The sequence below is a fragment of the Nelumbo lutea genome, chromosome 4 (genome assembly GCF_056320005.1).
Source record: "Nelumbo lutea isolate HS-2025 chromosome 4, American lotus-T2T, whole genome shotgun sequence".
Taxonomy (NCBI): domain Eukaryota; kingdom Viridiplantae; phylum Streptophyta; class Magnoliopsida; order Proteales; family Nelumbonaceae; genus Nelumbo; species Nelumbo lutea.
In genome coordinates this window covers 100,016,564-100,029,442 of record NC_142687.1, presented here as the reverse complement: position 1 = coordinate 100,029,442, position 12,879 = coordinate 100,016,564, and the positions used below count along the sequence as shown (strand labels likewise).

General features: G+C 40.3%; 1 protein-coding gene across 2 annotated transcripts in view; it reads left to right on the top strand.

Moving 5' to 3' along the window:
• Positions 1-12,879, top strand: part of LOC148862181 (CSC1-like protein ERD4) — a 105,193-nt gene that overhangs the window by 54,728 nt on the left and 37,586 nt on the right. For both annotated transcript variants that reach the window (XM_088982980.1, XM_088982979.1), the window contains one exon: positions 22-866. In XM_088982980.1, coding sequence (XP_088839106.1) covers positions 22-866 — 845 coding nt within the window. The remainder of the gene's footprint in view (positions 1-21; positions 867-12,879) is intronic.

Below are 12,879 nucleotides of genomic sequence, written 5' to 3'. Positions count from 1 at the left end.
TATTTGTTTGGCTTTATTCAGGTTAACAAAATATGGGAAGAACTGGAAGGATACAAAAAGAAGCTCGCCCAAGCAGAAGCCGTATTTGCAAAATCAAAAACAACAAGCAAACCGGAAGGAAAAAGACCAACAAACAGAGTTGGCTTCCTTGGTCTCATAGGACGAAAAGTAGACACAATAAATTACTGCAATGAGAAGATCAAAAAACTTACCCCAAAACTAGAGGCTGAACAGAAGCTGACCATCAGAGAGAAACAGCTATCTGCTGCCTTTGTCTTCTTTAATAACAGGTTGGCTGCAGCTTCTGCAGCTCAGTCACTTCATGCCCAGATGCTTGACACGTGGACTGTGATAGAAGCCCCTGAACCCCGCCAAGTAATATGGAGTAATCTTAAAATGAAGTTCTATTACAGGCAGATACGGCGGTATATGGTGTATGTTGTAGTGGCATTGACCATATTCTTCTACATGTTCCCAATTGGTTTCATCTCTGCATTCACAACTGTGAAGAATCTGGAGAAGCTCCTGCCATTTATGAAGCCAATTGTGCATCAACAAGTGGTTAAGACAATTTTGGAAGCTTATCTGCCTAATATTGCACTTATTGTATTCTTGGCATTGCTGCCAAATTTTCTTATGATTCTATCCAAGGCTGAGGGGATCCCTTCTGAAAGTCATGCCGTAAGAGCTGCCTCGGGAAAGTATTTCTGTTTCACTGTCTTAAATGTATTTATTGGAGTTACAGTTGGTGGCACCTTGTTTAGTGCATCTGAGACCCTTGAGAAGGATCCCAACAGTATTGCCAATATGCTTGGAGTTGGCCTACCTAGAAATGCGACCTTCTTTCTGACCTTTGTGGCTTTGAAGTAAGTTTTTTTTTTTCCCTTCTCCATTCCTTTTCTAATAGTTGACTTTCTCCACCCAAGAGAAAATAATTTTCAGATTTATCTTAATAATGTGACCTTGAATCTTAAATTTAGAGCGATTGCACAAATATAAAGCATCAAATATAGGTAGGGAATATAAAGGTCCATACTACTGTATCATAAATTCCCATTAGTTCTTTTCTCCATATTGGGATATCTTTCTATTTTTCTTTCTCTTTTTTGTCTTACCTATTTTACTCTATTTATTTTAGTATATGTGTGCACCGATTTAGAATAATTAATTAGAGTACATATACTATAAATCAATTCAGCATAGAATAAGCTTCTTTAGTGAACACATCTGACAACTGATTTGTCTTCACAAAGGGAGAAAAACTTCACCAAACATGATTCCTTTTCATATAAAGTGGAGATAAACCTCAATATGCTTTGTCCTTCTATATTGCACTCAGTTGTGACTTGTGAGAATATTAAGCACCACTTTATTATCACAATAAGCACCAATGGCTTCTTTATTGGTATATTCCCAACTATTCAAGTAGTGATCACAACTACAAGGCCTTTGATACTCCATGCGCCATGGTTCTACATTCTACCTTTGCACTAGATTAAGCAACAATTGACTGCTTTTTACTTCTCCATAAACCATGTTTCACTCCTAATATCATGTATGACTTGAATTTCGGTAACTCCATAAAATTTTGGGAACAAACCTGGGTGGGGAGTGCCCCTCTAAAGGATCAGTTTCCGTCTTTGTATGCTCTTTTTGATTTGAAAAATGAGCCGATCTCGTCTTTCACCACCCCGTCTTCTTCCACTTCTGGGATTGGGTGGAACTTTGGTCTAAGAAGGGATTTGAGGGACTCAGATTTCAACTGTATTTCGAGCCTTCTTGCACTTCTTGATAATGTTGTCTTAGACCCCACTAGGGCGGATTCTAGAATTTGGACACCTACCCCCAATGGCATTTTCTCTTGTGCTTCGTTCTTCAAAGTCTTAAGTCAGTCCACCAGTCCTACCTTGTCCCCTTTCCCTGTTGGTGAGGTTTGCTGCAAAGCTATACCTCCTAGGGTTGGTAGTTTTTGTTGGGAAGCCTATATGGAAAGAATCAACACTAGTGATCTACTCCAAAAGAAGAGACCCAATACTTTCTTGTCACCTCAGTGGTGTGTTCTGTGTAAAGCAAATGGGGAGACTAGTTTTCACCTAATGGTGTCCTGCCACTTTGCGAGGTCATTGTGGGATTGGGCTTTCTCCTTATTTGGATGCAGCTGGAATCCCCCATCAGACATGTAGGGCCTTTTCTCACCTTCCTTTTTCAAGTGGCAGTTAAAAAGGGGAAGGACAATGTGGAGAGGACTAAGGGCTGCAGTATGTTGGACACTGTGGGAAGAAAGAAACTCCAGGATATTCTCAGAAACTCAGAGAGGAACAATAGATATGAGGGCTATCATACATTTTAGGGCGGTATAGTGGCTGAAATCTTTGGAAATATTCACAGATTACACTGTGGATGACATGTTGAGGATGTGGGGTGAAATTGCAAATTGCACACAGACCAAGTCAGTAATGAGTGTGGCTTGGACCCTCCCACCTAGTGGGTTCTTGAAATTAAACTTTGATGGATGCAGTAGGGGAAACCCGGGACAATCAGGGATCGAGGGTTCTTTTAGAGATGAAAATGGGGTCATCTCTGCTATGTTCTCAGGCCCAATTGGAGTGGGTGACTCCCTTAGAACTGAGATATGTGCAGTTATGGATGGAGCCCGGAAAGCTAAGGAATTGAACATCAAGAAACTTATAATTGAAGGGGATTCAAAGGTGGTGATAGGGTGGCTGACTAAAGATCAAAATGATTTATGGAAGTATAGTAATGAGAAGAGGAAATTCAAATGGCTGGTGCGGGAGAAGGAAGTTAAGACATGTTGGATTAAAAGATCAGCTAATTACCTAGCTGATGGTTTTGCAAAACAAGGGGCAGAAAGGGATTTTTTGTTTTGGGCTAAGCTGTAACGTTAGTGTCTTTGTATCTTTGCTTTTTCTTTTTTCATTCTTGAAGTTCTTTGTGACTCTTGGAAGATAAGTGTGTTTGTCTTCCACTTGTAAATTTTCTACTGATGAATTAATGAAAGTGTTATTGATAAAAAAAATGATATTACCCCTGAAGAAAACTGAAGAGAAGAGAGTTGAGGGTTCGACAATGAGGGTCTGAGAAGAGGGTTTTGAACTCTTGCTCTCTTAGCCCCCTAACACTATTTTATTAGATATATTTGAATAATTACAAGGAGGCCCTTAGTTGGGCAAGAATTTACAAAGAACTTAGTATTGACAGGATGGACCCAGAATAAGGCCCATTACAGAAAAGAAACATAAATAACAAGAAAGAATAAACAACCTACAACCTATGAGCCATTCGGCCCATCTTCTCTACACTCCCCCTCAAGCTGAGCATAGATGTTAATCATGCCAAGCTTGCTGGTATCATGCTGAAGTTTTGTCTTGGGAATGCCTTTGGTGAGAAAATCTGCCAACTGTCCTTCAGATGTGAAGAAAGGAAGACACACTTCACCCGAAGGGACCCTTTCCCTAATGAAGTGTCGATCAACTTCAATATGCTTGGTTCTATCATGTTGCACTGGGTTGTGAGCAATGTTGATGGCAGCCTAATTATCACAGTACAACATCATTGGTTTGTCATATTCAACTCCAAGTTCTTCCATCAAAGATTTTAGCCATAATAATTCAGAAACCTCATGTGCCATGGCCCTGTATTCTGCTTCAGCAGAAGACCGAGCAACAACTTATTGTTTCTTGCTTCTCCAAGAAACAACATTACCAGCTACCAAGCTGCAATACCCAGAGATAGATCTTCTGTCATCGATGTTCCCGGACCAGTCAGCATCGGTGTAGGCTTCAAGTTTCATATGACCATGCTTGGCAAACAGAATACCCTTTCCTGGGGAGCCCTTCAAATAACATAGGATTCTCTCTGCAACTGCCATATGAGTGTCTCGGGGAGCATGCATGAATTGGCTAATGCAACTGACTGCATATGCAATATTTGGCCGAGTCATGCATAGGTACAAAAGTTTCCCAAGAAGTCTCTAAAAGATTCCTTTGTCTTCTAACAATGTCCCTTATGAGGCTAAGAGTTGATGACTCATATCAATAGGAGTAGCAATTGGTCTAGCACTCATCTTTCCAGTTTCAGAGAGCAAGTCAAGAACATACTTCCTTTGGGAGATAAGAATCCCATCCTTGAATCGAGCCACTTTTATGCCAAGAAAGTATCTCAATTCCCCCAAATCTTTAATCTCAAACTCTGTATGGAGAAAAAATTTTAGATCATGAATTCCTAAGGCATCATTACCAGTCACTACAATATCATCTACATACACAATGAGGTATACTGCCAGAGGTCCACTCCTCTTCACAAAAAGAGTATGATCGGACTGTGTCTGCACATAACCAAAGTTAACAAGGGCTGTTCTAAATCTCTCAAACCATGCTTTAGGGGATTGTTTTAGTCTATAAAGAGATTTCTTCAGCCTGCATACCTTCCCTTTCATATCAGTTCCATACATCCCTGGAGGAAGAGACATGTAAACCTTCTCATGTAATTTACCATTCAGAAATGCATTCTTCACATCCAATTGATAGAGGGGCCAACCATAGTGAGCAGCTAAAGATAGAAGAACCCTCATAGATGTCATCTTGGCAACAGGTGCAAAAGTCAAAAAATAATCAATCCCATATGTCTATGTATAGCCTTTTGCAACTAGCCTGGCCTTGTACCTTTCAATGGTGCCATTAGCTCTGTACTTGATAGTAAGACCCACTTGCAACCAACAGGATCCTTCCCCTCAGGCAAATCCACCACTTCCCATGTGTCATTCTTGTGTAGGGCATCGATTTCAGATCTCATAGCATCCCTCCCTTCTGGAATCTTAAGAGCTTCTAACACAGACCTGGGAATAGGATGAGAAGCAACAGAGGAGAGATAGGCAAAGTATGAAGGTGAAAGCAAACTATAAGAAAGGTGCTTGGAAATGCAGTGTGCAGTGCACTTCCGTTTTCCTTTTCTAACAGCAATGGGAATATCAAGGTCAGGGAAGGATGAATCCAAAGGTGCTGAAACAGTACCTGTTGTCTCTTCTGTGACTGGAAGTGTATGAGGCTCATGTATTATAGGAGAAACAACTTGCACATTTCTGGATCTTTGCCTTTGATACACCTTGGGATTGAGAATAGGATGAGGAGGTAGAGTACTGGGGCAAGGAGAGAATGACTGATCCACCCTTAATACATTTGAAGGAGAGGCAGACACATCAAGAGACTCAACAGGGACAGGAAGAGGAAGATCAAACACCTGTGTCAAATCCTCCCCCTGTGGACAATGTCCTTCTGGAGAGGAACCATAAAAGGGGGAAATCTCATCAAAGGTGACATCCATTGAGACATACCGATTGCCAGACTTTGGATCAAAACAACAATAACCCTTCTGTGTGGGGGAATAACCAACGAAGAAACACTTTTGAGCTTTGGGTTCAGATTTATGCCTTTGGACACTTGGAACATGTACGTAACAGGTGCAGCCAAAGACACGAATAGGAACAGGAAAAAGGTCCTTGTCCGGATGAAGAAGAGTGAAGGGAGACCTAAACCCCAAAACCCTGGATGGCATGCCGTTTATAAGGTAGGTAGCAGCAAGAACAGCATCACCCCAAAACCTAGTAGGAACATGTGAGGCAAATAAGATACTTCTTGCAACCTCAACAATATGCCTGTTTTTCCTCTTAGCAACCCCATTCTGTTCTAGGGTCCTAGCACATGAGCTTTGATGAATAACCCCCATGTCAGAAAGATAGCAGGATAGGTTTTTCTCAAAGTATTCTCTTGCATTGTCCGATCTGAAGATTTTAATCCTGGTATCAAATTGGGTTAGAACAAATTCATGGAATTGTTTTACAAGTCTTGGAACTTCATCACGGGATTTCATCAGGAATATCCAAGTGAACCATGAAAAGTCATCAATAAACATGATAAAATATTTGTAGCCACCCATGGAGGGTAAGTGGTAAGGTCCCCACACATCAGAATGCACAACATTAAAAGGAACAGAAGATCTTTTATTGCTCAAAGGATAATTGTTTCTACAATGCTTTGACAATTCACATGACTCACAATGAAGATTGGACAAACTAATTCTCTTAAACAGTTCAAGGAATAGATGACTCAAGGCAGAAAAAGACAGATGACCAAAACGACAATGACACAACATAATTCGACTAACAGACTCTGAAGAGACATATCCGAGAGCAACATTCCCAAGATGATCAGTGCATTGTCCCTGAGTATCAAGCAGGTATATTCCGTTCGCCTCATGGCCACTCCCACTCACCTTCTGAGACTCCAGATCCTAAAAAACACAGTAGGAAGGAAAAAAGGTTACACAACAGTTTAGTGACTTGGTTAAACTACTCACGGACAACAGATTTGTATTTAGTTTAGGTACATGAAGGGCAGAAGGTAGGTACAAGGAATCCGTAGCCTTGATGGTTCCCTTACCAGAGATAGGGGCAAGTGAACCATCAACTAAAGTGATTTTATCACGTCCAGGAAGTAAGTCATATGAAACAAACAAGGTAAACAGATTGGTCATATGGTCAGAAGCACCTGAGTCAATAATCCAAAGGATCTTGAGATTACCTGAAGAGGTAGCATGATTGGTAGAAGCCCTTATACCTGACTGAGCAAATGCTGAAGCAGTAGAATTTCTTGACGGGTTGGAAGGAGAGGTCACATCACTCAGCTGACTGATCATCTTCCCAAACTTTTCATATTCTGCTCTCATGGCTGCCAATTGTAAAGAAGCAGACATCTCTTCACTATCTGGCCCGACAACTATATTTGCACTTCCTGATCTTTTGCTATCATGTTTTTTTTTAAACCGAATGGGAACAAGATTAGGATGTAACTTCTAGCACTTGTCTTTGGTGTGCTTCGGCTTCTTGCAGTACTCACATATAACTTCTTTCTTTCCTGTGCCACTAGAAGTTCCAGCATTCCCTTTAGGTTTAATCCCCATATTGGCAAAGTGATCATTAATATCAGCCCTTTGAACCTGGACAGCCCTTCTGCTCTCTTCACTACTCACCAATGCATAAGCTTGTGACAAAGAGACACACTCCTTGGAAAGAATATTCTGTTTTGTGATATCATATTCTGGGTTTAGTCTAGTTAAGAACTCAAAAACCCTGTTCCTTTCAACCAATTTTCTGTAGGTCTCTGCATCATTGGTGGTGTCCCAAGTTACTGCTTCTATTAGGTCAATCTCTTGCCATAGGGACTTTAGGGTTGAGAAATATACAGCAAGAGGTTTCTCTCCTTGCCTTAAATTCTTTACATCACTTCTCAATTTATATGCCCGGGCCACATTGAGTTTTTGGGAATAGGTTTCTGCAACACTGTCCCAAATTTCTTTTGCTGAATTCATCCATAGGTAGTGTTGACTGATTTGTGGATGCATTGAGTTCACAAGCCACCCAATGACAGTGTAATTTTCTTGCATCCACTTCTCGTATGATGGATCATCTTCTGGGGGAGCCTTCTTACTCCCGGAAATGAACCCCCACTTTCCTCTACTACATACATGAATCTTTACTGATTGTGACCATGCCAGATAATTAGTTCCATCTAGTTTAACTGTGGCCACAGTCAATAAGGAATCACTTGGAGTCCCTTGAACCAGTCCATATTCAGCCTCACTTTTGTTTTCAAACTCTGAGGAGTACATCATGTAAACACTCCAAATATGATTTCAGATGACTTCTACAAGTATACTGAATAAGGACAAGCAATAACAGAGTTCAGTCGACCACAAGAAGGCAATACACTGAGTTCAGCCTTCAAGAAGTAAACAGAAACTTCTAGGCACTCAGCCGAAGTACCCTTTTCAAATCCGGACTTCAAAGTAAATACCACTTGGCACTCAGCCGAAGTACCCTTTTCACAAACACAGTGTGGGCAATAGAGACAACCCCACTGTCAAAAGAGAAAAGGCCTCAAGAACAGTTCGTACAAACCCTCAAAAAACATCCAGGTATAAGCAACAATCCACAGCCTTGTTACAGGGATGTTTTGGCAGTTTGACAGTCCAATAAGGAGTGAAAAACAGCCCAGAAATTTCTGGGTTAAACCAGATTCAATGGCAGCCGAAGGTAGTACAGAACAACCAAAGTATTTCGGACAGTTCAACAGTCCAAACACATTCAAAAGCAATACAGAACAACCAGAAGAAAACTGAACCCAGAAATCAGAGTGCAACTTACAGTTTCGAACCAGAAGAAAACTGAACCCAGAAATCTGAGTACAACTTACGGTTTTGGGCTTCAACAGAACCGAACTGTTCCTCTTCCCCTTTTTCTTTTCTCTGATTCTTCCTGGCCACCGAACCACATCTCCAAGAGATTCGAGTCTTGGGAACTTCCAATGACCTCCAAGAATCAGGCAACACGAGTCAAGCTTCCAGCCCTAGGATATTGAATTTCAGGTATGCTCTGATACCATGAAGAAAACTGAAGAGAAGAGAGTTGAGGGTTCGGCAATGAGGGTCTGAGAAGAGGATTTCGAACTCTTGCTCTCTTAGCCCCTACCACTGTTTTATTAGATATATTTGAATAATTACAAGGAGGCCCTTAGTTGGGCAAGAATTTACAAAGAACTTAGTATTGACAGGATGGGCCCAGAATAAGGCCCATTACAGAAAAGAAACATAAATAACAAGAAAGAATAAACAATGTACAACCTATGGGCCATTCGGCCCATCTTCTCTACAACCTCCAATGAAAGAACATTACCCAAAAGTTAAGCTTTTGTCTTCTAATGAACTTTCCCAACTTGTGTCTATGAAAATTTCCACCTCCATATTATCATGTTGTGAATTCCCTTGCCAAGATTCCCTTTTTAGTAAACAAAACTCCTCTTTGCATTTACTATGTACTATGATTAAAATCATTATCATCTAAGCCTTATCCCAGTTATATGGGGTTGCCACATGAATCTTGCTTTGCATGTTGAAAGTGTAAGGGCATTTATGTCCTTTCATGTTTTTTGTATTTGGGTGCCTATTCAAGGGCCCCTTTGTAATTTTCTTCAATATGTTAAGTGAAAGGATTTCAAGGTTTGAACAATAACACACCACAAGCTCTCGACAAAACCTACTTTAACTTGGTATCAGAGCATTGTAAGATCAAGGAGAGCATTAGGTTTAGTCGTGACTCATAGACAAACCTGCCGATGTTGGCACACTGCCAGTTCCGTACAGTCAGAGGCATCCATATGCGTTTCTGATGCCCATTGATGTGCCTCATTTTTAGAGGAATTTTGATATAGCTTTCATGGAGGTTTGAAGCTATTTATATTTTTCTTTGATTTTTTGGATGAAACTTGGCGAAAAATACAGATATTGAGTTGAGGGCTTGCATGCTCGCATGGTGGATTGGTTGCTGCTAAATCCTCTTGTGTTTGAATCGTGGTAAATTTCTGAGACTATAGGAAGTAGTCTCAGATTTTTTGGAGCCCTAAAACATTTATGGGAAATTTTTTCTTTCTCTATTTTGCCGCCAACACCTATTTTTCCTTGTTTTATTGTTATAGCTCGTGTTTAACCTTGAGGGAAAGGTGTTTGGATGTTCAGCCAGTGTTGGGATATTGTAGTGTTGGTGAGAAAGGTGTTTTTAGAGGGTTGGTGATCAATGGACTCACACAAAGATGTTTGCATACCTACCTATGTCCTCCCAAGAAGTAATGACAATGCCAAAGGGCATATTATTATTGTAAAACTTGATGGAAGAAATTTTCATGAATGGTCTCAGAAGAAAAACAGCCTTTTGAAAAGAAATGACAGTTTAAAAGGTTGCAGAAAATCAAAAGGAAGTAGCAGAAATCAGGTTTCAAGAAGAGAGAAGAAGAAGAAGGTGGTGGCAACTAGGGTTCAGAGAGAAATTTTTGAATATAACCTCCTTAGACCCCTAATTCCATTTCATTAAGTTAAACTTTAGTAATTTACAGAGAGGCCCCTAGTTGGATAGAAAATTAAAAAACAGCATAAGAAAGAATAAAGCCCAGATTAAGGCCCATTACTGCAAAGAACATAAAAGATAAAAAAGATAAATAGCCTATGGGCCATTCAGCCCATCTTCTCTATGCTCCCCCTTAAGCTGAGCATAGATGTCAATCATGCCAAGCTTGCCAGTACCATGCTGAAGTTTAGCCTTGGGAATGCCCTTGTGAGGAAATCATCTAACTGTCCTTCAAAAGTGATGAAAGGTAGACACACCTCTCCAGAAGCCACTCTTTCTTGAATAAAGTGTCTGTCAACTTCAATATGTTTAGTTCTGTCATGTTGCACTGGACTATGAGCAATGTTGATGGCAGTCTGATTACCACAGTATAACATCATTAGCTTATCATGCTCAATACCCAGTTCCTCCATCAAGGATCTTAGCCACAATAGTTCAGAGACTCTATGAGTCATGGCTATATATTCACCTTCAGCTGAAGATTGGGCAACCAAGAGACAATGTTACCTGTCACCAAGCTACAGTACCCAGAGGTAGATCTTCTGTCATCAATATTTCCAGCCCAATCAGCATCCGTGTAGGCTTTAAGTTTCATATGGCCATGCTTAGCAAATAGAATTCCCTTGTTAGCTTTGGCTATGTACAGAAACAATCTGATCATGCCCTCTTTTTAAAAAGGAGAGGATCCTTGGCTATTTACCTGATTGTGTATATATATGATATTGTTGTGACTGGTAATGATGTATCAGGGATTAATGATCACAAATCTTTCAAATCATGCCCTAGGGGACTGTTTAAGTCCATAAAGAGATTTCTTTAGTCTGTAGGCCTTCCCTTTCATATCTGTTTCATACATCCCTGGAGGAAGAGACATATAGACCTACTCATGTAACTCTCCATTCAAAAATGCATTCTTTACATCCAACTAATAAAGTGGCCTGTTTGAGTGTGCAGCTAGAGATAACAGAACACTCACAGAAGTCATCTTGGCAATAGGAGCAAAGGTCTCCAAATAATCAATCCCATATTTCTATGTATAACCTTTTGCAACCAGCCTAGCCTTGTATCTTTCAATGGTGCCATCAACATGATATTTGATGGTAAAAACCCACATACAGCCTATTGGATCCTTCCCTTCAGGTAAATCAACCACTTCCCAAGTGTCACTCTTGTGCAAGGCATTAATTTCTATTCCCATAGCATCCCTCCATTTTGGAATAGTAAGAGCTTCTGACACAGACCTGGGAATTGGGTTAGAAGCAACAGAAGAAAGGTAGCCAAAATATGAAGGAGAGAGCAAACTATAAGAAAGGTGTTTGGAAATGCAATGTGCAGTACACTTCCTTTTTCCTTTCTTAATAGAAATATGGATATCAAGGTCTGGAAAGGATGACTCCAAAGGGGTTGTATCAGTACCTATTGTCTCTTCTCTGACTAGAAGTGTAAGAGGGTCATTTGTTGTAGGGGAAACAATCCGCTCACTTCTAGTTCTCTATTGTTGGTACAACTTGGGATTAAAAAGAGGACGAGGAGGTAAAGGAGGTAGGAACACTGGAATGAGAATGAAATGATTGATCCTCCCTTGACTCATCTGAAGGAGGAAGAGTCTCAATAGAAGACTCAATTGGGATAGGAAGGGGGAGAGCAAACAACTATGACAGATTCTCCCCCTTTTGACAATGCCTCTCATGAGAAGAATCATAAAAGGAAGAGAGCTCATCAAAGGTGACATCCATTAAGACATACCAAGTGCCAGTCTTCGGATCAAAACAACAATAACCCTTTTGTGTGGGGGAATAACCAAGGAAGATACACTTGTGGGATTTTGGTTCAAATTTATGTCTTTGGACACTTGGGATATGTACATAACAAGTGCAGCCAAAGACACGGAGAGGAATAGGAAAAAGATCCTTGCTCGGATGAAGAAGACTGAAGGGAGAATTAAACCCCAAAACCTTGGATGGCATACAATTGATTAGGTAGGTTGCAATGAGAACAAAATCACCCCAAAATTTTGTAGGGACATGTGAAGCAAATAGGATACTTCTTGCAACTTCAACAATATGCTGATTTTTTCTTTCAGCAATTCCATTCTGTTTTGGGGTCCTAACATAGGAGCTTTGATGAATAACCCTCAAATCAGTGAGATAACAGGACAAGTTTTTCTTAAAATATTCTTTTGCATTGTCGGATTTGAAAATTTTAATTATGGTATGAAACTGGGTTAGAACAAATTCATGGAATTGCCTCACAAGTCTAGGAATTTCATCACGGGACTTCATAAAAAATATCCAAGTGAACTGAGAAAAGTCATCAATGAACAAGATAAAATATTTGTAGCCACCCATGGAAGGTAAGTGGTAAGGCCCCCACACATCAAAGTGCACAATATGAAATGGAGAAGAAGATCTTTTATTACTCAAAGGATAACTGCTTCTACAATGTTTTGACAATTCACACGACTCACAATGAAGACTGGACAGACTAATTCCCTTAAACAGTTCTGGGAATAATTGACTTAATGCAGAAAAAGAAAGATTATGATGGACTTTGTAGATGTAGACCCAAAAGTAGCTTTTCCAAGTTGTCCATGGCTCTGTCCATGAGTGTCCAACAGACATATTCCATTCCCCTCATGGCCATTCCCATTCACTTTCTGAGACTCTAGATCCTGAAAAGCACAGTGGGAAGGAAAGAAGGTTACACAACAGTTCAATGACTTAGTTAGGCTACTTACAGATAACAAATTTGTATTTAGCTTGGGTACATGAAGAGCAGAAGGAAGTATCAAGGAATTTGTAGCCTTGATGGTTCCCTTGCTGGAGATAGGGGCAAGAGAGCCATCGGCTAGGGTGATTTTGTTATGGCTAGGAAGTAAATCATAAGAAACAAACAAAGTGGAAAGGCTG